Source organism: Thrips palmi, unplaced genomic scaffold (genome assembly GCF_012932325.1).
Source record: "Thrips palmi isolate BJ-2018 unplaced genomic scaffold, TpBJ-2018v1 HiC_scaffold_4, whole genome shotgun sequence".
Classification (NCBI taxonomy): domain Eukaryota; kingdom Metazoa; phylum Arthropoda; class Insecta; order Thysanoptera; family Thripidae; genus Thrips; species Thrips palmi.
In genome coordinates this window covers 14,776,585-14,803,939 of record NW_023144631.1, presented here as the reverse complement: position 1 = coordinate 14,803,939, position 27,355 = coordinate 14,776,585, and the positions used below count along the sequence as shown (strand labels likewise).

The window sequence follows — 27,355 nt, the reverse complement described above, 5'->3', positions numbered from 1 at the left end:
GTCCCTTCAAAATCATGGGCTTGTGCGGAACCAGCAGCTAACTGAGATATCACGCTCTAACAGCAGCTGCAAGGTGACCTGGAAAGAAGCTGATACACCCTTCCTCACCCAATTTTGGGCGAGGAAAGTTTCCTCGCCCGAATTTGGGTGATAAAGTATACCTCGCCCAAAATTGGGTATTGATCATGACTTTTTCATTCTCAGTGAAAACGAATGCACCGGAAGTCGGGTCGCGTCGGCCAATCAGGAGCCTCCTTTCATCACGGGTAGGCGCTACCACTGATGAAAGGAGGCTCCTGATTGGCTCGCCGACGCGGCCCGACTTCTGGTGCATTTGGTTTTTCGAGGGATCGGAGTGGATCCAGCGAAATAGTCTGTGTCATTCCTAAATTCCGCTGTTCTTAGTTCCTATCCAGCGTTAGTCGTCAGACGGCCCACTCCACCTTCGAACTCTAGCATCCCCGATCGACATCCTGACGCAGTCTCCGTACCAACAGCAACCACGCTCGAAGCTCTCGGAAGTCGCCGGCCCGGGACGCTCTGTGCCAACGTGCGCTGTGTGCGTCTTACTACACCCTGTGGTGAACCTGCATTCAACGTTATGGAAGCATCGGTGAGTCATTACAGCTCGGAACTGTAAGGCCCCGCACTGACAGGCTAATCCTGCCGAGGGCACTAGTGTACTCATGTGTAAAAATAGACCATTCTAGTAGCGGCTGAGTGAAGAACAAGAAGAATCACAAAAGTGTACTTTTAAGCACTTTTACTTCAAATATTTAAGTCCCCTTACTTGGTAAAAGTGATTGATAATATTATTGAGTAAATGCAACATATTTTGAGCTAATATAAGCCCTTTAAATGCCCTAAATTGAGTCTTTTCTGATTCTTCTTGTTCTTCACTCAGCCACGACTTGAATAGTCTCTTGGCCTCAGTGTACTCAAAGATTTCAAAGGAGCTAAATTCGCTCATTTTCAAGCGATTTGGCGTTGTGTGTCGTCTCAACCGCTAATTAAAGCCAAGAAACGTTTAAAATGTGAAACTTATGCGTATTAGAAGGTGTACTCACCCGTACTCACTCATGTAATCACGTGTACACCAGAACACGGTGTGGTTCACCCGTCGCATCCTGCACAATGTCTCGCGTAACAGATGTTGACTCGTTCAGAAGTTCCGTGGACGACGCCTACGGAAACCGTGTTAAGTGTGAATTGTCTTTAATGAATCTTGGACCGGCATTTGAAAACAGCGTCTACTCCTTCACCGAAAATATTCAACTTCTTTTATTGTCTACAAATAGGTCATGCCCATTGATCATTCGTTTTTCGGAGATGTAAAGAGGTCCTGATAGGGCAGGAAAACTTAAACGAAATTTTTTTCACGTTCTTGGCTCTAACTTTTAAACAACAAGGGTTATCTTGAAGACCAAGAGTTTGTTAAAAAGCCCTTAATCCTCAAAAATTTTTGTTACGTTATTACCCGAAATGATCCGCCACCTCTTGTGTCCTAATTTACAAAATAGCGTTAATGGATGTTATTTTGTAACGAAAAATGATTTAGGACTAAAGGACGGTTTGATCGCTTCGGGTGTTAAAACAAGGAAGATTCAGTGGGTTCAAAGCTTTCCGACAAGCCCTCGGTCGTCAAGATAACCCTTGCTGTTCAAGGAGGTTAGAGTCAAAAAAGTGTAAATAAACTCGGTTAAATTATCCTGTCCAGGCCATCCAGCAATTCTGGCGCGGTCAGCTCGAGTTTGCAGGAGTAGGGATGTGCGAATCAAGGATTTTCATTTCGAATCGAATCTTTCAAAAAAGTTTCGAATCGAATCGAATCTGGAAAAAATTGTCGAATCGAATCGAACTTATAAAGATTCATAATCGAATCGAATTCGAACTGAAACTAGAAAAAATTAGTGCGTTTCAAAACACAAAACACAGAGAAGCTCCAGACAAAAAAAAACCACTTGGTCGGCGACATCCTAGGAGCGGGCGCTTGTGGTGTTTTATCGGTTCATTGTACGTATACGAACTGCCGAAAAGACACTTGGACGAAATCCGACACCCCCTGTGGCTTTGGTACGGGTCTAAACACCCCAAAAACAGCTGTTTTCGAGGGTTTGGGACTAGATGGGTTCTCGCAAACCGAGATCCAAGAAAGTACCCAAATGGGTCTCAGATACTCAAAAAAATGCGCTCTTTCGAATGCCGTGTCGAAAGAGGCTCTACGACGTCGGGTTTGGATGCTACGGGCTCTCAAAGTTGCTCAATTTCACTATTTTTACTGAAGATTTGGGCATATCAGGGCCGTTTGAAGTAGACCATCGGCGATTTCGCTCCTCTTTGTCTTAAATGGTGCCTACCCATAGGTAAAAACCCCCACAAAATTTCAGCCATGTCAGGCAATTATTAGAGGAACTGTGAACAATTTAAGTTTTGGGTCATTTTACCACTGGGCTTAGGTGGTTTTGGGTCCAGAAAAAAATAATTTTTTTAGCTATCTACTTTTGATCAGCACCTCTTGAAACGCCTTTTTAACATGGTGCCTCAAAACGTTTTTTCGAGGACAAACTTGTCTTTTTCTCCAAGTTATGTTCCAATTACAGCTAGTTTGTCCTCGAAAAAACGTTTTGAGGCACCATGTTAAAAAGGCGTTTCAAGAGGTGCTGATCGAAAGTAGATAGCTAAAAAAATTATTTTTTTCTGGACCCAAAACCACCTAAGCCCAGTGGTAAAATGACCCAAAACTTAAATTGTTCACAGTTCCTCTAATAATTGCCCGACATGGCTGAAATTTTGTGGGGGTGTTTACCTATGGGTAGGCACCATTTAAGACAAAGAGGAGCGAAATCGCCGATGGTCTACTTCAAACGGCCCTGATATGCCCAAATCTTCAGTAAAAATAGTGAAATTGAGCAACTTTGAGAGCCCGTAGCATCCAAACCCGACGTCGTAGAGCCTCGTTCGACACGGCATTCGAAAGAGCGCATTTTTTTGAGTATCTGAGACCCATTTGGGTACTTTCTTGGATCTCGGTTTGCGAGAACCCATCTAGTCCCAAACCCTCGAAAACAGCTGTTTTTGGGGTGTTTAGACCCGTACCAAAGCCACAGGGGGTGTCGGATTTCGTCCAAGTGTCTTTTCGGCAGTTCGTATACGTACAATGAACCGATAAAACACCACAAGCGCCCGCTCCTAGGATGTCGCCGACCAAGTGATTTTTTTTGTCTGGAGCTTCTCTTAGCGTGTACATAGCATGTATGCACTAGTAAGTGCATGCATGGCAGGCATGCGCTAGCTAGAGCGTGCTTGCAGGCATGCTCCAGGTAGAGCATACAATGTACGCTTTTCGATTTGTAGAGCAGTTTTGAATTTCCTAAGTGTGGATTAAGAGGGGTGATTTTTCTTTTAAATGGATGATTTTTCGATGTCGTATATTGATTTGTATGGTTTTAAAGGCGCAGATGAGGAATGCCCTTTAATGTAGTTGAGACCAAAGGCGAATTCAAATTATCAATCAGCCATGCCATTGTGTAAAAAAGAAAAGCTTGCAAATTTTAATGTTCTACAAAGTAACATAAGGAATGCCGAATTAGCAGTCAACGCGCCGGAAATCGTTGCAATAGTTGAAAGTATATCGCGCCCCCATGGCATTGTTCACCTTCCAGTTATTGAAATTGATGTATTCATGTGGCTGTTCAGTCTACTGGTAAAACTTAGGCATAAAAATTACGCCCTCTAGGCTAGGGAGTAAACACTATTGCGCCCTTCTTGGGCGTAAATCGTTGGGAAGGGCGTAAATTTTTTAGGACTTCCAAGCAAAATTTTTATGCCCTTCCAAAAGGTATTAACGATTCACGCCGCTTCAGGGGCGTAGATCGTTAACGCCCGTAAATGGCATAATTTTAATGCCTTTGTTTCACCAGTGTACCGTCCAATAAGCTTTTAGGTGCAGCTCAGTATGCTGAGCTATGCATGGAGGCTAACACTGAGATTCCAAACGCTATGAGTATAGCACGTATGGTGCAGTGCACTACGGTATTGCACCATACGTGCAATGCCCAGCCCTATTGTACCCTTACGTCCTATGCGTCCCGAAAAGGCCCTATGCTAATTAATGGGAATGGGAAGGCATTGCACTTCATGTGCAATGCTTTTGCAATGCACCAATTGACGCTATATTACACAGCGAGCTCAGCAACGCTGCCACAGGCCTTTCCCTCACTGAGAATGAAAAGTGAAAACCCGGACAAACACTTTGCCTGACGTATACTTGATGACCCAGATTTGACTGAGAATCGTTTTATCGTCCAAATTTGGGTGATGATTTGCGTGATAATAACTTCACTCTAATCAACTCTTTGACACTAAATTACTATATAGGTTTTCTGCGCGCCAATGCACGAAATTAAACATGCACTTCGTAACGCACGAATTTGTGCGCCACAATGCACGATTTCGTGCGCAAGTATGCAGAAAATCGTGCATTGTTGCGCACAAATTAGTACGTTACAAAGTGCATGTTTAATTTCGTGCATTGGCACGCAGAAAAACGTACATAGTAATTTAGTGTGTTCATTCTCAGTGCTGGTTTGTCGAGTGCTAAATTGTTGTGACCTTGCCCACAGCTGCTTGACCTCCCCGACGACGCGCTGCTGGCCGTGCTGGCCTACCTGCCGCCCACGCAGCTCTTAACGTCCCGCGGAGCGTGCCGCCGCCTGCGCGATCTATGCCTCCACCCCGACCTGTGGCGTTCGGTTCGACTTTGGGGTGTAGGCTTGAGCAAGCCACTGCTGCTAGCCGCTCTCCGTCTGGCACCCTGTGTTTGCGAGGTGGACCTGACAATTACCTCTCCCAACAGTGTTGCTGCCGTGGTGGCCAGCACCACATGTGTTACTCGCAGCCTTGTAGTGGATGTTCTAGACGATGATCGTTTGCCCTTCGCCATGGCTGCACTAGAGAAGTTCTCTGCACTGGGTGGCTTGAGAAACTTGGAAATCAGGAGCATTGCTATTCCCTATGGAGACATACGTGCGCTCTTAAGGATGGCATATAGTGTCGCCAATCTTCATGAGCTCACCATCAACACTAGCGTGTCACAACCGTCACTGTCTGTCTCATGGACTGGTCTTGAAGAAAGGAGTGCATCCCTGAAGAAACTAACTTACCGTTCAAAAGGTGCAGACCCCTTCCTTGTAGAGCTGCTTAGAACGCATGCGACCACTCTTGAAGAAGTAGCAGTCTGGCTCGGGGTCGGCAACTCCGTCCCGCTGTCTTTGTTGAACAACATTCCAAAGCTGCGTTCTTTGGCCTGCTACTGGCACGACGATCTGTCTCAGTTGCAGGCAGCTCCTCAACTCGACACACTTGAACTGTCTGCTGAAGGGATGGTGGTTCGCTCCGGTGCCTCACCTTGGGACTTTCTCCGCCGCACTTCGCAGCTGCGATCTGTGACTTTAACACTAATGGACTCGGACGCCGAGGCTCCTCTCATAGCTTTGGGCGAATCACGTTCAGCCCGCCTTCTTGAGAATCTTTATCTCAAGAATGCTTGGTTTGCTTCGGACCGGTTGGCTTGCGCCCTGCAGCAGTTTCCCTCGCTGCGGCTCTTCGACCTGGGCGCCGTGCCATCACCAAGCTTCCTGCGCGCAGTCAGCCCCCAGTCCGCGCCGTCCCTCCACACACTGATTGTGCGCTACGCCGAAGACACGTGGTGTGTCCACGCCTGGATCCATGCCCCCGCCATCCAGGACGTCCTAGCGAGGAACTCGGGTCTTCACCTGCGCTCTAAGCTGTCCCGGAGGAGCTTCGCCGAGAGATGTCCGTCCTGTCAGTGGTGCGAGTCAGGTTGTCACTCGGAGTGGAGGGGCAGCAAAGTTGGAGCTGCGTTCTCGTCGCATGCCAGGAGGGCCGGGTGCCCAAGAGATTGCCTCCAGGTAACTGTGGTCGCGGCGCCCTACCCGGGCCACCCATCCGCACTGCTGTTATGCCCACAGCAGCCGCTGAATTTATTTTAATCACCATTTTGCTGGTTTTCTACAGGTCATTGCTTGATCGGTGTCCCGCTCGGAAGCGAAAGAAACCATGGCAGCCTCCAGAAGCTCCTCGAGTTGTATCAGCATTTATCGGAATATTGCTATGTGAACTGTTGTATTGTGGTTTAGTAAAGATTCCTCAATTTGTTTTCGAATTTGGTTTGCTTTTTATCCTTTAAAGGATCTGTCAATCTGCTAATTGACCGATGCAGGTCACCTCAAACCGAGTTTTCTCCTTTTTTTCTGTAAGAGGCATTTTTTTTTAAACAAATGAAGTTCGATCGTGGTACACGACCGACGGCGATTTCCTCTATTTGATGGCCAAATGTAGTCCTTGCGAGTCTTGGATAGACTCCAAAATGTTTGAGCTGAAATAATAATTGTTCAGATTCTATGGCCAATTTTTGTTTTCTCTGGCATCTGTTCACATGATTTGGCCGAAATTGAAGAACAGGAATAGTAGCCATACACGATGCGATGTACGTTTTCCAGTTCGTAGTGCGCTCGTTTCAGACAGAGAACTACCTGCACAAATGCGAACACCGCAGTGCACTGAAGATGAGCAAGCAAACCACTTCACTCTTTGCAGGAAAAGGATTCACGCCGATCAACGACGGTTTCGTTGGCCCCGCCACGCTTAGAACCTTACGGCTTAGATTCGAGCATACATAGTACAAACCAATTTACTTTGTTAGACGAAGAAATAGTTCGTAAATTACGAAGTATTTTCTTTGGAAGCCTGTGTATGCGCAAAATACTTTGATATACAAGCTACTTTTCTTTGTAAGGCTGGAAGTTGTTTGTAAGATTTTCAGAGTGACCACTCTACAAAGTGAAGAGTGCACTCGGTATGCATCTAGAGATGCATGCATGCAGCATGCAAGTACACTCTCAGCACGTTATTGACTTTTTGCTCATTTAGTCAGTAATTTGTGCAACCATAATACGTACTATTCGTTTATTAAAGAACTTCTTAGGAAATATTAAAATGTACTGAGAATTTTGTTTTGTACATAATTTTACAAAGGAAATTAGTCATACTTGCCTAGAAAATACTCAGTATTATTACTGCGAATGAGGAAAAAGTCAGTAAGGTGCTGAGAATCAAGAACCTATAAAGCCCCAATCCGACTGACTCACTCACTGACTCACTTAAAATCGATTTCCACAACCGGAACACCGTGCAATGCGTCAGCATTGGAATTTTTTCCATTCGATTCCAATTATGGAAAAATTGGGAAAAATCCCAAAAGTTCAAAATTCCTCACCGTTTCCGAGCAAACCTACTAAATCTTCAAAAAAAGGGGACCAAATTCTTCACCGTTTCCGAGCAAACCTACTCAATCTTCAAAACAGGAGACCGACCGACTGAAAATTGTTATTCGCCCTGTCGGTAGGTCTGGTCGAGACATTTCCGAAACTGTGCCGCAATCGGGTCCCGTCACCGGCAACATCCTCAAAACGATTAAATAGGCCTAAATTCACCAAACTCCACTTTATCTCCAAAAGAGGGGAACGACCGACAAAAAAATTTTATTCGCCCTATCGGTAGGTCTGGTCGAGATATTTCCGAAACTGTGCCGCAATCGGGTCCCGTCACCGGCAACATCCTCAAAACGATTAAATAGGCCTAAATTCACCAAACTCCACTTTATCTTCAAAAGAGGGGAACGACCGACTAAATTTTTTTATTCGCCCTATCGGTCTGGTCAAGACATTTCCGAAACTGTGCCGCAATCGGGTCCCCGTCACTGGCAACATACTCAAAATCAATCATCAACTATCTTTAAGAACCAATATTGCCCCAAAATCCGACTGACTGACTCCCTCACTCATCATCAAGAACCTAAATAGCCCCAATCCGACTGATTTACTGACTCACCTACTGACTCACTCACCCATGTTTGGGGTCAAGGAGTGGTCGTAGAAACTTGCGGTTTTTTCCATTCGATTCCAAATGTAATGGGAAAATTGGGAATAATCCCAAAAGTTCAAAATTCCTCGCCGTTTTCGAGCAAACCTACTTAATCTTTCAAAAAGGGGACCAAATTCCTCACCGTTTCCGAGCAAACCCACTCAATCTTCAAAAAAGGGGACCGACCGACTAAAAATTTTTGTTCGCCCTATCGGTAGGTCTGGTCGAGACATTTCCAAAACTGTGCCGCAATCTGGTCCTCGACACCGGCAACATCCTCAAAACGATTAAATAGGCCTAAAATCAACAAAATCCACTCAATCTTCAAAATAGGGGACCGACCGACTAAAAATTTTTAGTCGCCTCATCGGAAGGTCTGGTCGAGACATTTCCAAAACTGTGCCGCAATCTGGTCCTCGACACCGGCAACATCCTCAAAACGATTAAATAGGCCTAAAATCAACAAAATCCACTCAATCTTCAAAATAGGGGACCGACCGACTAAAAATTTTTAGTCGCCTCATCGGAAGGTCTGGTCGAGACATTTCCGAAACTGTGCCGCAATCGGGTCCCCGTCACCGGCAACATCCTCAAAACGATTAAATAGGCCTAAATTCAACAATATCCACTCAATCTTCAAAAAAGGGGACCGACCGACTAAAAATTTTTATTCGCCCCATCGGTAGGTCTGGTCGAGACATTTCCGAAACTGTCCCGCAATCGGGTCTCCGTCACTCGCAACATCCTCAAAAAACGATTAAATAGGCCTAAATTCAACAAAATCCACTCAATCTTCAAAAAAGGGGACCGACCGGGACCGACCCACTAAAAATTTTTATTCGCCCCATCGGTAGGTCTGGTCGAGACATTTCCAAGACTGTGCCGCAATCGGGTCCCCGTCAACGTCCTCAAAATCATCAATCAAAGACTTATATTGCCCCAATCAGACTGACACTGACTGACTCACTCACTCATAGAAATGTTTGGGGTCATGGAGTGGTCGTAGAGACTTGCGTTTTTTTTTCATTCAATTCCAAATTTTATGGGAAAATTGAAAAAAATCCCAAAGGTTGAAAATTCAGCACCGTTTCAAAGCAAACCTACTCAATCGTCAAAAAAGGGGACCGACCGACAATAAATTTTTATTCGCCCCAGCGGTAGGTCTGGTCGAGACATTTCCGAAACTGGGCCGCAATCGGGTCCCTGTCGCCGACAACATCCTCAAAACGATTAAATAGGCCTTAATTGAACTCAATTGCACTTAATCTTCGAAAAAGGCCCGACGACTGTAATTTTTTTTTGCCCTATCGAGGGTCAAGTAGAATTCCGAAACTATGCCGCATTCAGGCCTCGTCACGGCAACGTCCTCAAATCATCAATCAAGAACCTATATAGCCCAATCGACTACTGATCACTCAAGAAATGTTTAGGGTCAGGGTGGTCTAGAGACTTGCGTTTTGTCCATTCACCTCAGTCTTGTCAAGCATTTTCAATATTTTCCGGACCTTGTAGCATACGACTGCCACAGTAGCCAATGCAATACAAGCACTATTTGGGCAGTAAAGTAGTTCATTAATGGTCAAGCTGTTAAATAGACCTTTCAAAGAAGCAGTACATTTACTTCCTTAGAAAATTTGCCTTTGGTCACCACGAACTTACTGAAAATACTTCGGCACGCGCCCCACACATGCGGGGGTCTGGGGGCGGAGCCCCCAGGGAGCAGCGCGAGGTACTCACCTACAGATGCATACTTGGTAGGTCAGTATCTGTACATGAATACTTAGCTGTACACATCTTCAGACGCATTTGGCTAAAGATGAGCACTGCAGCCAAGTAACCATCAGTACTTGTGCACTGAGACAAGTTTGCATCCGCAGGTGAGTACCTGCAAACAAGCTTGCACACAGCGTCCAACCTCACAGTGTAGTTTGCTTCTGTAGATGCATGCAGAGTACACTCTTCAGTTTGCAGAGCACTAGAGGAAGAGCACCAGAATGGAGCGTTAACATTCTATTCTATCCTTTGACGATCGATAGAAGAGCAAGAACATAACCGGAAGCCGGGCAGAAAGGGGGTAGGCAGCAAGCCCAGTTTAAGGGAATAAACTATACCACTCATACAGGTCTGCGAGGTTATATTGGCGCCAGTTCCGGTTTTGTTCTTTCTTGTTATCCGATCGGCGACGACTAGAATGACCTATTCCGTGGGACTCGCGGAAACTCACGCCTGCACTTCCTTTATGAATCAGCCAAAGCGAGTTGGACGCCTTCTAGGGACATCACATTCAAATCGGCCCGAGTTGGCTTACTTGTTTTCCTTTATGTTAAAATACAGCATTCTAATCGTCACCAATCGTACAACATGAGGAAGAACAGAACCGGAAGTGGCGGCAGCAACTAACCTCGCGCTGCAAGGCTCGCAGACTTCTCCGATTATAAAAGTTTCATAGTTCTCCGAAGCCTATCTCCTCAAAAACTTAATACCATTTCGCCTAAACCGGGCACGCTAATATACTTCTTTCTTCCCAGCTCCCGGTCGCATTCTTCCCCTTTTTTTCGATCGGCGACGACTAGATTGCTTTACGTAAGCAGTTCAAGTAGGATGCGCTGTTAACCAAGATTTGCAGAAGAAGGTTTAGGGTATTTGGACGAATCCCGGAACTTGAGGTGAAAGATCAAAAGTAAGAGCTCAGAACGCTTCTGCGCATGCGCAGACGCGGCCTAGGAGTGGAGGGGGGAGTCTGCGCATGTTCTGGAGCGGTCAGGTTCGTACTTTTCCTCTGACACTTCCGGCTCAGATGCATTACCTTATATCGAAGAGGCTCTGGGCCCGGACAAGGAGAATAAAATCGGATGTCCGAAATGACAGGTTCCACCCATCAGAAAAGTACCTTGTGGACGAAACGCACTTTGTTCGGCCTGTCGAACGATTGCTTTGCTCTGGTGACTAACTTAAAGATTCCGTCAACGAATTGACGAGTTTCAAACGTATTTGCGGTCTGATTGCGATGCATTCTTGGTTGAACCATCGAGTTTCAAAATAACGTTAGTCCTGTTTTTGCCTTCACTGAGATTCCAAACGCTATGAGTATAGCACGTGGTGCAATGCGCTGTGATATCGTACCATACGTGCAATGCCACAGCCATATCGCACCTTTGGTGCAATGCTTCCCGAAAAGGCCCTATGCTAATGCATGGGAATTGCGAGGCATTGCACTTCATGTGCAATGCTTTTGTATTGCACCAATTGACGCTATACTCATAGCGTTTGGATTCTCAGTGTTTTCTTGTCAAGTTGAAGTTCCGAGTGGTAAAGTAGAGGGCTGTTGTGTTTTAGCTCGCTGCCGTGATCTGCTCAGCTCGCCTCGAAGTCGTCTCTGCATCCGGGTAGCGTACCACGGACGTTCGGTCTATTCTCAGTAGCCCACCGGGAGTAGCTGAGGTATTGCCCTGGTGTCGCGACTGCAGGGTGAGTGCGTCTTTCTGAATGTGAATCTATCCACCCTTCTAGTAGAAACCGGAGTGAAAGGGAAGTGGGAGAGCGCCCATACCGAAAGCAGATGCGAAATGGGGCATTCCGACGCAACCGGACCGGAAGCCCAAGCAGTAGAAACATCTGGATCCGGTATGAGAAATCAGGTGTGCGCAGGTCATTCGCACACCCGATTTTGCTTACTTTCAGGCCTCTGCACACCAGATTTCTCATACCGGATCAAAATATTTCTACTGCTTGGGGTTCCGGTCTAGTTTCGTCGGAATACCCTATACGACTAACCTTTTAAAGATGAGTGTTCATTCTCAATCAAAATGGGGAGAAGCTCATACATGATTGAGTGAGTATGATGTAGACATCAAAAGCCGAATTCTCGTACTGTTTCCGGTTTATGTTTTGTTTAGATCAGGTCCTGGGAGTGTCTTTTGGTGTTCAATTAGCCCTTGTAAACGTCGCGACTGATGAAAAATGAACGTAGCTGTTCAATTTTGTACCTGGCCACATACAAATTTGTGCATGCGAACTTTTTCGTACAAATTTGTACGGAGATCGCGCATACTGGTATAGGTAGTAGGTAGTGCAGTTATGAATCCATTTAAAATTGCACCTCATTTTTATTGCATTTTAAGTGCCACACAAGGAGTTACTGCGTCTCAAGTGCTTCAAATATTGTTTTGCATTGGCGTGTGTTATTATCACTCTCTCACACCAATAATGTGATTCTTTGTAACGCAATCGGCCAAAACGCGAGAAACTTATGGCATGCATAACGCGATGGCTTTTTATTGCTGCCACAAATGCGATAATTTAAAATACCTCATCAGCCTTTTTTTATCGCTGCTAATCGCAGATGATCTTATGGAACTTACCACGTTTTAAATATCAATGCAAGCTCCAAATTTGAGACATTGTTAAAAAGTGTTCATTGGTCTTTGGTGTGGACATATTCGTGGATTCTGGACCGGAAGTGAACAGACTCCATATTAGCGCAAGGTTGCAACGGTTGCAGTTAATACACGTTGTCGAATAACGATTTGCAACTAACATATTTGATCTTAAGGGGAGGTTCTGGTGAAAATGCTATTTTCTCCTAAATAGGTCCCACTGTGAAAATTAGTTAAAAGTTTGATGTCTTACCAAGTAATTATTAAAAATTTTCATTGAGGACTCACATTTTATGCCCTGAACCCAGTCGCAGAGCCTTTTTCTCCTATTAAGGCTATAACTTTAAAAATCTTCTTGCGCATACTATTTTGTCGTAAAAGGTTGGCCTTGACATTTTTCACTTCTTCGATTCATTTTTAAAAGATGCCGGCATGCACAACTCAAAATGTAAATTACATTTTCATTCGCAAGCTTTCTAACCAAGCATTTCACTATAATTGATCAAAAATGTACAAAATAGACAAATTTTAGGGACTTTTCAGCTTTAAAAGCTTACAGTTAAAAATATAATGGAAATTTTGAGCTATGCATGCCGGCATTTTTGGAAAATGAATCGAAGAAGTGAAAAATGTCAAGGTCAACCTTTTACGACAAAATAGTATGCGCAAGGAGATTTTTTAAGATACAGCCAAAATAGGCTCAAAAAGGCTCTTCGACTGGGTTCAGAGCCTGGGATGTGCCTTCAAAAATCAAATTTTACTCTCCTCGAAGAAAGATTTTATATTCGGAACAAATTATGACACTGGGATCCATTTTGAAAATGGCAAGATTTTCACCAGAACCTCCCCTTAACACTCGTGAGTTAGGCCTAATCGTTTGCGGGCACTATGAAATCTCGGGCTAGATCAGATTTTGGCGAAGCAATGTAACGTTTTTTTTTTTTTGAAAAAAAAATTTTAACGTGTTTTTTAACGTTTCATAAAAGTTGAGTTCCCGATGTTATTTGAAAAAAAAAAACTCAACGATGACAAATTTTAACGTGTTTTTTAACGTTTCATACAACTTGAGTTCCCGATGTTATTTCTCAAAGCTAGAGGGTCATTTTTACCGCTTTAGCATGTAAAACACGTGGACAAATTTTTGATAGAAAACTTCTAGCGGGGACTGAGCAGCTCTGCGCGCAGTGATATTTTGTCATAATTGGGCATATATGTTGTCTTCTTGTGCCCTTCGCACACCCTTCCAAAGTGGCAGTAGTTCAACCACTTTGTTTTCAAAATAAACCTCGAAGAACCCTCTTTTCATTGATGATACGTGTTTTTATCCACGATGAACAGAAAGGACTCTGTAACAGCAGGAACTTCGTCAAAATTTGATTAAATTAATGTCAATGGCTCTACTGCCCCCTAAAGAATTTTTTTACGAGCTGATTTCATGGTCCTGGGTCACGTTTCGTACAACTCTTTTAACTTTTTCTTTAAGGGGGCAGTAGCACTTTGTGCACGCTTTTTCAAGTTTTTTCGAATTTTCTGTTTGCACCTGAATTAAAAAGACTTCCATGAATGCTAGAGACAAACGGCAGTAATCATGTAAAAGATCATTTTTTTTGCAACAATTTCAAAAAAAAGTATTCTGGTTTAGCATAAGGGGAGGCACTTATATGAGGGACGTAAAAAAGGTCTGCAAAATCATACATGGTGTCACTGCGCGCACGATTTCAGCCAAAGTTTTCAACTTTTTTTCAATCGGTAAAGTGCATAAAAAAGAGCATAAAATTGCCTACAAAATGAACCACGGGGGTTAATATCGGGCCAAAAACGCTGGTAGAAAAAGGTCGTTTTCACAAATTTTCAATTGAATGCATTTTTCTTGTTCGATACTAAATATCCAGTAGCATTTTTCATCCGATAATAACCCCCGTGGTTCATTTTGTAGGCAATTTTATGCTCTTTTTTATGCACTTTACCGATTGAAAAAATGTTGAAAACTTTGGCTGAAATCGTGCGCGCAGTGACACCACGTATGATTTTGCAGACCTTTTTTACGTCCCTCATATAGGTGCCTCCCCTTATGCTAAAACAAAATACTTTTTTTTGAAATTGTTGCAAAAAAAATGATCTTTTACATGGTTACTGCCGTTTGTCTCTAGCCTTCATGGAAGTCTTTTTAGTTCAGGTGCAAACAGAAAATTCGAAAAAAATTGAAAAAGCGTGCACAAATTGCTACTGCCCCCTTAATTGAAAGAGATGAAAGGAGTTCGCCCGGAAAGAGACTCGGGAGCCGCTATTTCGTGTTTTGTAAAAACGCCTCAAATGCCCATTTGAGGCCCAGAAGGATTTTCAGCCGGTCTTTCAATTTAATATTTCACCCACGACTGTTCGTGTATAATCTGTGCAGGTGGATTCCTGTCTGGTTCGGGCTGTCGGAACTTTGTCCCTCGTCGTTCTTCTGGCGATGGATAGTGCAGCAATGGTCGAGACGGAGATATCGGTGAGTACTTTCTTTTCACTTCGGGGTTACCCCTACCCCAGCAAGGATACAGTCCCACTGAGTATAATCCCAACAGGTATATTTCCCACTAGGTATAATACCACCAGGTATAATTCCCATCAGATATACACCATTTAATGTTAATATTATTTACAGGGATTCCCAACAAGTACAAATCCCAGCAGATGTACACCTATTTTATATACCGTACTTAAAATTAATTTGTACAGCGCGCTAGTTGAACAGCAGCGCCAGGTAGAAGCCCCAGGTAGATTGTCTACACATCTAATGGCGGAATTTGCAACGTCTAATAGACCTTTATTCGTTTTCCTTTAGTAGACGTCTGCAAACAGACATACATTGGACGAACCTATAGTGTTGCCATTGTATATCAGAGTAGCGCAACATGAATTACAATTGAAACGTGAGTTGCGTACCCGCTAGAGAATGCAGCTTCATTGGGAGCGCATTTCCTGCAGGGAATGCGCTAGAGTCGAAGTTTTCATTTGTATTCAAGCATTTCGTTGTTTTCTTCCAATTCATTCCTAGTGAGAATTATACCTATTGGGATGTATACCTGGTGGGAATTATACTTGCTGATGCTGACACATTAAAATCTATCATTAACACCTGTATATCTGGTGGGATTTTCACTTGTTGGGAATCCGCGTAACATAAATATAAAATAAATTAATGTATATCTGATGGGAGTTACCTGATGGGATTATACCTGGTGTAACTGTATACCTGCTGACATCACCTCTTCACTTCGTGCAGCGCGTTTGCACGTCCCTCCACACGCCAAACGCCTATGGACGCTTTGTCCAAAACTGTGCCATATTTGTGCATGCGTGACATGTAAATTAGTTCATAAGGTGGAAATACTTCATAGGCGACATTATGTGCCTAATTTATATATTTTACATTGCTGCAGTATGCACAAATATGGCAATAGTTGTGGTTAATAAAAGTACAAGTACAATTAAGGACAAGTACACTGCTTTAGATGTCTGCACTGGTAAAACTAAAGCGTAACTCTATGCTTGAGTCAAGCATAAAGTTACGCTTGAAGACGTTACGCTTGAAATGAAGCATACTCTGGAAATTCCCCCATGCATTTAGATAGGGGGCACCTTGGCGGTTGAGCCTGTCACGCTTGATTTCAAGCGTAACCTGATTACGCTTGAAAACAGAGGGTAATACCATGCTTTAGTCTTACCAGTGTGCTTCCAAGTATACTTCCCCAGCTGTGTGCTAAGCACACACTTTGCAAACGAAAGTGAGTGCATGTCGCTTGAAAATGTACAGAGTAGCACACAGTTTCTGACTTTGTGCTCAGGACCTACGCAGTGTCGGTCAGGCACGCTGTTCTACAGTGTGTGCATGGCAAACACACTGTTTAACACTGTCTCATGCTCTAGAAGCATGCCTGCAAGTACACTCCACGCTGCAGCATGCTTGCCAAGTACACTGTTGCTGTGGTTTACATGCAAACTGTAGGCGACTCTAGCAAAAGTGTACTCACAGGCACACACCACTTGGCGGCGTGTACTTGCAAGCATGCTCCAATGCAGCATGTACTGCGCAAGCCTCCTAAGTGTGCGTTACGCTACAGCAGGGTTGTTAACGTTACTTTTCAGCCATTTTGCGCAATTTGATTTGAACAATTAACCAAAAATATTTTTTTCTTGTATTATATTGATTCCTTTGATGCAAAAGACTCTCAAAAGTTCAAATATTCTAGAAAAAATTTTGGTTCGATAAAATTTGTCAAAAGTCAAAGTATCGAGAAAAGAATGAATCTAGTAACGCCGTTACTCGTCACTTTAGGGTTCTCGTCCTCCTAGGGCCAACACTATCACAAATTTCAGCGAATTAGAATAATACCACAAAAAATACTTTTGGTGCAGTTTTAAAAGAAATGTGTGCAATTTCATTGAAAAGTAACGTTAACAACCCTGCCCTACAGTGGTTTTAAATTTAATGTCCGACCTATAGTGTCCTAAATCAAGTTACTATTAAAGGTTCCCATCACCCATGCTACATGCCCGAAGTTAAATCTTCTCCCAAAAAGCCACGGTCTAATCCACGATGAAGCCGATCGGCTCGACTGTGCGACTCAACGCGTTCCTCTCTGCCCGCAGCTGCTGTCCCTGCCGGACGACGCGTTGCTGGCCGTGCTGGCGTTCCTATCGCCGCGGGAGCTCTTCGCGTGCCGCGTGGCGTGTCGCCGCCTCCGGGACCTCTGCCTGCATCAGCACCTGTGGCGGGCGGCTACAGTGGAGAGCGAGGGCGTGCTGCGCGCCGCGTTGGCCCTCGCGCCCTGCATCGGGACCATCGCTAAAGTCCCCGTGGAGGCTCTGGAACCGCTCGTGTCCACTTCTGCCTGCACCGTCTCCGGGCTCGAACTAAGTGTGTATGGAGAGAAGTCAGCCGCCTTGGCCTTAGCTTTGCTGTCGAGATTCTCCGCCGTCTCCAGCGGATTGAGGTTGACGAAGCTTACCTTAGATCTTAATTGGCTTTCCTACGAGACACACTCACTTATCTTCAAGGCGGTTTATGCCTTCAACGGTCTGCAGGATCTTACTTTCAACGAAGACCTAGATGAAGATGAATGGGGTGAACTCGAAGTGCTGCCGTCCTTGAAGAAGCTCCGTTCAACTTCATCTTCCACGGGAGCCTTCTTCAACCTGATGCTGAGGACACATTGTGCTACTTTGGAAGATGTTGACGTTTTTTATCTTGGAACTGACGTCCCTTGGTCGTCACTCGCCAGTCTCTCCAAGCTGCGCTCGCTGAAATGCTACCAGGGTGAAGGCCTGCCCCATCTGGCCGCTTTGCCCATTGCTCAGTTACACATCGCCTTTGACGGTGCCATTCCCGGCGCCCTTGAGTTTCTCACCAAGGCATCCCACATGCGGACTGTGAAGTTTTGCGGCCTCCCACACGAACTCAATGCTCCACTGCTTGCTCTGGGAAATTCGCCCTCGGCAGAAACTCTGGAAATTCTTGAAGTGAATGGTAAAGAGGATTGTAATTATGCTTCCGATGTCTCGGGGATGGTGGTGGCATCCGTTCTGCCTAAGTTTCCCTCTCTGAAAAGCATCATCATGTCCATAGATGATGAGCTATCGGAAGACCTCCTGCAGGCCGTGACCCCAACGTCCTCTCCCTGCCTCACGATGCTGGAGATACTTCAAACGGGTTCTTCTGAAACGACCCTTTGCCTCCATGAAGCTGTGCACGGTCCATTTGTCCTCGACCTCTTCGTGCGAAACCCCCGCCTGCACCTTCGCGTGGTGGACTGCTACCGTGCGTACTGCAAGTTTTGCCCGTGGTGTCGGTGGGGCTGCCATGCGCGACTTGGTCGCGGCGCTGTGGTGTCCTTGTCGTCGCATAGTTGGAGGGCCGGGTGCCCCCTGGACTGTTATCAGGTCATCAGGTCTGATGACCAACCGTATGCTGAGGGAGAAGAAGATTCTTCACCTAATTGATAGTGTGCCTTTCTCGTAATGATTAAAAACCTGCATTAACGAATTGTTTCATTTCTTATCCTTCTCCAGATGACGCTATTGATACCTTAAAGGGAATGAAACTGCCATGCACATAACTAATCGCCCCAGGCTTTTCCAACCAAAGCGTATGAAGGGAGAACAGAAGTGAAAACCGGCAAACTTCAGCCCTCTTTTATATTTATCTTTATATCTTCTCTTTTTTTTAACTTTTTATCCCGCGTCGAACGCCGCAAACTCCACCTCAAGTCTCCAATTTGGCCTGTGCACATTTTTCAAGTTGGCAAAAAGGAAACTATTTTTGCATATTTTAACTCAATTGTTAACGTTCAGTTGTCTCACTTGAAGTTCAACGATAGAACCCTTAAGCCAACCAAACGCAGTTGGAAAAAATAATATTTTGGCGCAAACCGAACTCAAATACGTCATACCGTAGAACGGGGTAATATGAGACATGAAGGAAAATCGAGACAAAGCGCCCTTTTTTCGGTTTTTGTCGTGTTGCTCTCTAGCGGTTGTTCGGAAGACCACCGTGAATTTTTTTCGTGATCTAGGAGGCCTTGGCAGCTCACAGGAAACGCACGAAGGCAATCAGAGACTCGCCAGGATTATTTAGAACCAAAAGAAAAACCTCTCAATTATAACAAGTTTTATAAAGTTAGTAAAACCCTCCCCAGAAACCTCGGTTAGAACTCGGGTTCTCGTTCAAACGAGGTTAAAATATGTAGGCAATCATGTCAACATAATCGGGACAAAATTTGGTTCCGTTACGTCTACTCCCGGGCTGCCTGTTCCAGATGGAATACAATTTTGTTACCTTGCAGGGAAAATAGAGACACCTCTTTCGCTTGAAACATGAGGCCAAACATACTCCACTGTTAATAATTTCAAGTAATAATGATTTTAACACGAATTCGTTTTACTATCTGACCGGCATCTATGCTCTTCGTTTAGTGTTTTCATGTGACAGGCACAACTCAAGACTTCTTATACATTTTTCAGCTCTCTTTAGTGGTACCCATTTTTCTTCCCTCCAGATTTTATATCGACTCCATTATAGTTATCAATCATCTTAAAAATGAATGAAAAGAACTTGAAAAGCTCCAAACCCGCCTAAATGAGTTAATTTTCCATACTTCTTAAACATTTCTTTCTTTTGTCTCATATTACCCCACATTGCAGGGAAATATGGGACGGCATTCCGAGGGTTATTGAAAGTTCCCTACTGCACATAAAAATCTGAAATTTGGTGGGAGTGTAGCCAAAGGGTCAGTGACCAAGTGATGAACACCTCAGCACTTCAAATTGAAAGGGGGAAATTCACAAAAAAAAACTCGAAATCTGTCTCATATTAGCCCGTTCTACGGTAAGTAGCGTCCGTAATCGGAAAAAGTGCGTTTAGGGGTAGGTTGGGGAAGAAAAGTACAAAACGCGTACTTTGCACTGTACAGAAGTTCCAAATGAGGATTCAGCTGTTCTGCTCTCGTGAACATGTAATCCAATGCCTTCCTAATGAAATGGATCACTGACCGTTGAATTTAGTTCCCCACATTACGTACAACATGCCAAAATGTATTTGATTTCGGAACTCCTCGAAAAGGGTAAGAAAAGTACACCACCGGGAAAGAAAAGTACAACGAAAAGAATTGCGAGTTCGAACCAGGAGACCACCAATCTTGGCTCAATATAGGTTTACCCCTAAAGTGGAGAGCTTTCACTTGCCATTAGTTCAAGTTTCGTCCAAATCGGTCAATTGGTTCTGATTCTACATGGACTCATCACAGAAGGTCCAAGAAGCCTTTTCTCAGAGATAAGTGGGTACAGCATTTTTGTACTTTTCTTCCCCTTTTCACGTAAATGCACAATAACTTGTTTATTTCGAGTATAATTGTCTTGTGTTGACATTTTTTGCTTGTCTCGCCTAATCAAATCTATTTCCGTGATCAATTCAATTTTCATCCCGCTTTTAGTTTCTTCGAGGGTGTTCTTTTCTTCCCCAATACCTGTACTTTTCTTCCCCAGCCGTCTGTACTTTTCTTCCCCAAATCACTTTTACACTTATAAAAAATTGTGTTGAAGCCTAAGAGCATCGAACGGCACTGTTTTTCAAAGATGATGGCCTAAGCTATAAGGTGGTACCTTACATTTGACTGTCGGCTCATTCTGAATATTATATGTAGAACTGGGCTAAATTTATTTTTTGTCAGCGGGATGACCAATCTTTCTAAAACCACTAACGTGATGGTTCAGTGTAGTTTCAGTTCGGAGATATAACGGGTGTACTTTTCTTACCCGAGCTTCGAGTGTCCTTTTCTTACCCAACCTACCCCTAAACCGTAGTTTCACTTAAACCGTCATTTTCTCAAATAACCAATTTTCGGCCTATGATACCCACCAGGCTCACGACCGTTAAAATTGAGATGGTTTAACGCGGTTTGCGGCAAAATGTTCCGTTAACGTGCCTCTATCGTGTGAACCACGCGCACAAACAGCGCGCGAGCAGCAGTAATTAAAAAGTAAAAAATTTTGATTTATTTTTCTTCTAGTTTTTTGGTTTGGCCAAAAGTGATACTTCAGAAGAGCTCTTTGGCATGCTCGTGGTTTACACGATAGCGACATGTGTCGTGAGGAGAAATTTTCAAACTGCGTGTCCTCAATTGAAAGCATGGGCACCATGACAACATGTCGACGAAATCGGAAACTGACTGCCAGCCACACTGAAAAACCAAACGTGGTCCAGACCGCACCAACTGGTGTGGTCAAATGGATGCCATTTTGACCGCATCAGTTGGTGTGGTCTAGACCACGTTTGGGGCATTTGGTGTGGTCTAGACCACACCAAACGTGGTCTAGACCGCACCAAACGTGGCCAAACGTGGTCTAGACCACACCAACTGATGTGGTCAAAATGGCACCCATCTGACCACACTAGTGGTGCGGTCTGGACCACGTTTGGTTTTTCAGTGCAGCCTTTCTACAGCCGCTTCTTGCTCCAGTGACGATTTTTGTTTAATTTATTTCATCTCACAAAATACCCATTATAAATATTAGTTTTCTAGGATATGGTGTTTTGGGTTAGGGCGGTCATCATGGATCACCCCACCAGCGTGTGGACACTAAGCAGGGTATGCATTCAGTGGTCCCAAAATAACAATAGTAGAGCACGATGAAAAATTTTGAAGTGACTGCGGTGATTCCTTGGCCCAGAATCAGATGTGCTCACTCTCAGCACGTTACTGACTTTTTCCTCATTAATTACGTATTCGTATAAGCAACAATATTACTTAATATTTTTTAAGTAAGTATGACAAATTTTCTTTGTAAAATTCTGTACGAAATCAAATGGTCAGTACATTATTTAATATTTCCTAAGTGGTTCTTTAGAAACGAATAAGTGCATATTATGTTGGCACAAATCACTTGCATACGTACTAACAAAATGAGCAAAAAGTCAATGACGTGCTGAGAGTGCAAAAATCACCTTTTTGAACGTCACTTTTCCATCGATTCTCTGGGGCCTGTTTTAGGTGTCTTTCAAAACGCAACCCTGCAGAGTAGAGAAAGGCAGTTGCAAACATGTCAGCTTCACATCTAACAGTCAAAAGGGTCAGTCCAAGCAAGGAAAGACAGAAATTAAGAATCTGGTCACGTGGGCTTTAGATATAGACCCACAAACAGAAATGATCCATGTTTGATACCCCGATCCATGTTCCGCACTTTACCCTAAACGTCTACGATGCACAAGTCTCTCTCCAGCCAAATCAACTTTTCGGTTCGATGTGAAATGTTGGCCTACCTTACTTATAGTACGAGAGGTAGAGGTGTCCTCAGGAGGAAAGACTCCCTGCCATACATTTTTGCACTCAAACCAGTAGTTGGAGAGGAAAAGTAACCATGTATTCAAAAAGTCACAAACCAGCAGCGCACCATCGAACAGCTATATAAACTTTCAAAAGCCGAAACCTGAACCCTGATCGTGTCACAAGCACAGGTTTGGATGAAGTTAACAGCAGTGGCCGCTAGGTGGCGCGCAGCTGGTTCCTGCTGTTCGCACCCATAAAACCTTACGAAGTATTTTGAACAAACATACATTGTTCGTAAATTACGAAGTGTTTTTCTTGCGCAAATTCTTAGTTCTGACAAACTGCTTTGCTTTGAACACTGAGAATGAAAGAGTCATGATCGTGACTAAAATTTTGAGCGAGGAATTATCTATCACCCTAATTTGGGTGAGGAAGGTTTCCTCGCCCAAATTTGGGTCATAATACTATGGAGCCATGTAGGTACACTCCAAATCCAGGGTGTCTAGAAACTATACGCCTTAGGCGTATGCCACAGAAATGGAACTGCCTTAAGGCGCCTTGATTCTACACGCCAAAGGCGTATACCCCATTGAGCACCTTTTGCAGATAGAAGTTAGCATGTGAACACCATTGGTCGAAGGAACCGCCCTTGGCCGAGGCCATGCCTACCGAGGCCTTAAAGGGTGTTTACATTCTACGCACCTTGAGTCCTGTTGAGCTCAGTGCCTATGATCCAGGGTGTGTACAATGCACGCACCTTTCCTTCGACCAATGGTGCTCACATGCTAACTTCTATCTGCAAAAGGTGCTCAATGGGGTATACGCCTTTGGCGTGTAGAATCAAGGCGCCTTAAGGCAGTTCCATTTCTGTGGCATACGCCTAAGGCGTATAGTTTCTAGACACCCTGGATTTGGAGTGTAGCTGATATACCCTTCCTAACCCAAATTTAGGTGATACACTGTATCTCGCCCAAAATTGTGTAGTGATCATGACTTTTTTGGCCCGTCCCGTTCGTTCGTCCGAGGACTTCCCGTGGTCCGATCTTGGCCAAATTTGGTATGCCGCCTCCTTGGATGACCCTAAGAACCGCCCGGTGGCAGCAAATCCGATCCGAGCCCCGGGGGCGCTGCTGCAGGTGCATCATGGTCTACATGGGGTCGAGGAGGATCTCGGCAACGGATGCAGCTAGAAGGGCATGTAGGGGTATTTTTGGAATCGGGGCGACGAGAAAAAACCAATGGTGTCAGTTTCGAGCGAATCGGCGAAGTTCGGACCCGGGTTCAAATCCCAGCGGGGTATTTTTTGAACATTCTTTTTATTTGAGTTTTTGCATTGTTTCTGATGTTTTTGTGGGTGCTGATGACGAAAACTACATTTATTTCAACCCCAGACTCAGGTTTAATTCCCGTCAGGGTCAAAAATAGGCGAAATTTATACGTTTCTTAATGTACGGGACGCGCCAAAGTTGCCGATGAATATCGCTACTTTTCCTGTTATCATTCTCAGAGTACACTGGTGAAACAAAGGCATAAAAATTACGCCCTTGCAAGGGCTAATCGTTTTATGCCCTTGGGAGAGGCGTAAATGGCATAGAAATTTCAAGCAAAATTTTAATGCCCTTCCCAAAGGCATTAACGATTTATGCCATTTAAGGGCGTAAATCGTTTACGCCCTTCAAGGGCATAATTTTTATGCCTAGGGTAGGTAGGGGTGGTCATTCATACATAATTTGAAGTCATGTTTTTGCACTCATATGTAGTTCGATTTCAGGAATAGTGGGTGGAACTAGAAGAGCCATTTAGAACGCTTCTATTTTTTAATCTTTGACCGATTAGCTTTCTTAGGCCACTCGGGCCATACTTTATTACGCGAAAGTGAATCGTAAATCTTCCTCTACAAGATTACATACAATCACATACATGCATATGAAAGGCAAGTAGTCGTGTCGTTTGAACGGTTAGGAAGATACAGGGACTCAGTGGAAAGCTTTGCATTTCAATTGTAGTGATCCGGCGAGCTATGAAGCCATTCGCCAAGGGCAACTCTCATGTCACATGAAAGAAAATGAATCACAAAACAGTCGTTGACGCTTTTACGTAGGATATGCACATAAAACTAAATATTAAAGATGTAGCTTTGCCCCATTTTTATGAAATTCGAAGTTTACAAAGCAACCGCTGTAACAATTGGGGAATATCGTTGTTATTGGATTATCTTCAACTTTCAGAAGAGCTCTTCAGCTTCCACAACTCAAACCCTGCGAAATTGGAAGTTTTCAGGGCATACCCACTCTCCCTGGCGTGACGTTTGTATGTCCGAAATTACCCTGTAAAGTAAATTTTTTTCAGTTTTGAGCCCATATAAACCATACTATTTGATGACCCAGGTGATTGAAAATTTGACACCGTATGCTCTTAACATCACACAAAATCTATGTGTGTACTCAGTACACACTTCTAGGTGCGTGCTTAGGCAAGTACACACTTAGAAGTGCATGCTTGTAAGCACGCACCTAGAAGTGTGTACTGAGTACACACATAGATTTTGTGTGATGATCGAATCGACAAACAATCACCTCATGAACCGGCCATGAACAGTTTCGGCTTGCCAGTCGAAGTTTTTACGCAAAAAGTGACTTTAGGTAATAAAAATGGTTAAATACAAAAACCACTCTTTCTCCTGAAGTTTGCCCCTGATTTGGCCTCCGGGTGATTGATCAGATGGTTTTAAGTGTGGCCGATGCGATGCGCGCAACGGGACAAGCCTCCAAGTTGGCCGTTAGATGGGAGCATCATCGCCATGCTTCCGGGCAGAGTTGTCCGAAATTACACCGAGTGTCCGAAATTACCCCGTTTCACGGTAATGCTAACAAATGTATTTCTCTTCTTTGCCAAAAAGTATTTGACATAAGCTTAAGGGGGCTCATACATGTTAAACACACTTTGTAAAAAAATTTTTTTTGATGTAGATGGATTAAGATTTTACAATTTCTGTGTTAAAACCCTTTTAGATAATTGAGTAAGCTTCATTTTGGCGTAAAGGAAAGTGACTTTGGACATTTTTTGGAGATTTAGTCGAAACGTTTAAAATTTTGGTTCTCGTAAGATTTTGTTCGCATACTTGCTCAGATCTGTGGGGAAAAAATCAGGGAGACTCATCCCTAGTAGTGTCATAGAATTGACTACAATGGGCTTTATATCTACAATAGTTTTCAAGAAAAAAAATAAAAACAATTTTTTGAACAAATTTTTTAACAAAAAATTGTTTTTATTTTTTTTCTTGAAAACTATTGCAGATATAAAGCCCATTGTAGTCAATTCTATGACACTACTAGGGATGAGTCTCCCTGATTTTTTCCCCACAGATCTGAGCAAGTATGCGAACAAAATCTTACGAGAACTAAAATTTTAAACGTTTCGACTAAATCTCCAAAAAATGTCCAAAGTCACTTTCCTTTACGCCAAAATGAAGCTTACTCAATTATCTAAAAGGGTTTTAACACAGAAATTGTAAAATCTTGATCCGTCTACATCAAAAGAAAATTTTTACAAAGTGCTTTTAACATGTATGAGCCCCCTTAATTGATGTTGAAAGAGTGTCGAATCGTAAAACTTTTAAAATGATGCACTCGGACGGGTGAGTGAGGTTAAATTGCCGGCGCCATTTCCGGTTTTGTGATTCTTCTTGTTCTAGAATGCTCTATGTGCGTTAGAGGTTAGTAGTTGCCCCTTCGCCACGATGTAGTGGCGCAAACGAGGCCCCGCACCGACGACGACGACGACGACGCTGCGGCCGCCACGCCTTCCGCCTGGACCTGGAAACCGCTTGCACGCTCACCGCGTCGACTTGCCAGTGGCGCAGCAGTTCTGTGCGGCGGCAGTGACGCCCTGGCTAGCCCTCTCCGAGTCTAGTGGTGGTTGACGACGAGGCCCAACTTCTGTACTGCTAAAGGTAAGCGATTTTTCAAACGCCTTTCTGGAACGTCTCCAGGATTGCAACTTCCTCTTTCGGCATAATTGAGTAGTCAGTAGGGCACGTACGGCAGCGCCGTCAAAGACCGGAAGTCATTAAGAACGAATCCGTTGTTACGGTTAGAGATGGTGTGCAGTTGTTCATCAAGGAACTCGAGGTCAGCTAGATTTGCCTTAGCGCAGCAAACCGCTTTAACTACTCTGCATTGCAGATTATGTGTGGTACTCTACTGCATTAGAAGGGGAAGGTGCTCTAATACGCTCGAATAACGTGAACTCGCGTTAAATCACTTAGTTTTCTTGTGCATGGCTTGTGCACAACGTGTATGTTGTTGGCCACAAAATTTTGGCCACAAAAGGGTCATCTTAAATGAACGAGCTATAGAAAACAAAAAGTTCTAAAAAATAGGCAAAATATTAAAATTATGAGCTCCACGCTGACCCAAAGTGAAAAGAGGGAAAAGGGAGAGTGCCTTAAGTCCAAAAAAGTCTAGAAAACAGGCCCAAAAGAAAGAAAAACGAACCATTAAATAGACCAAAAAAAAGACCTGTTGCTCACATGCGTTGAGGTCTCCAGCCCATCGGAGTGCGAACCAAAGCGATCGGTCGACTTTGGGCGGCTATTCCTCGGCCGTCTTGCTGCACAAAATTCCGAATTTGATGCTAACGAGTAATTTAGCACCCAAGTTGATGAAATTTTACCAGCGACGAGTTTTGTGCAGCAAGGTATTCTATGTGGCTGGCCCCAAACTTGCGACAAATGCACATCGCGCAGCATGATGCAGCGACATTTATTTATTTTGCAGCAAGATCGAGCGAATCCGGGCGGCTATTCCTCAGCCGTCTTGCTGCACAAAATTGAGAATTCGATGCAAACGAGTACTTTAGTACCCAAATTGATGAAATTTTACGAGCCCCGAGTTTTGCGCAGCAATAAATTCTGTGTGGCTAGCCCCGAACCTGCGACATATGCCCATCACGCAGCACGATGCAGCGACTTATGGCGGCTATTCCTCAGCCGTCTTGCTGCACAAAATTATGAATTCGATGCTACCGAGTACTTTACCACCCAAATTGATAAAAATTTACCAGCCGCGAGTTTTGTGCAGCACGAAATTCTGGGTGGCTGGCCCCAAACTTGCGACATATGCACATCGCGCAGCGCGATGCAGCGACTTTGGGCGGCTATTCCTCAGCTGTCTTGCTGCACAAAATTCCGAATTGAACGCCAACGAGTACTTTACCACCCAAATTGAT

General features: G+C 44.1%; 1 protein-coding gene across 1 annotated transcript; it reads left to right on the top strand.

Moving 5' to 3' along the window:
• The first annotated feature begins 265 nt into the window (after positions 1-265).
• On the top strand, positions 266-18,348 carry LOC117649179. The gene is made up of 4 exons (XM_034391674.1): positions 266-328; positions 406-613; positions 14,719-14,811; positions 16,956-18,348. The coding sequence occupies exons 2-4, from the start codon at positions 602-604 to the stop codon at positions 18,303-18,305; spliced, it is 1,455 nt and encodes a 484-aa protein (XP_034247565.1). The 5' UTR covers positions 266-328; positions 406-601; the 3' UTR covers positions 18,306-18,348.
• Positions 18,349-27,355: the final 9,007 nt, after the last annotated feature.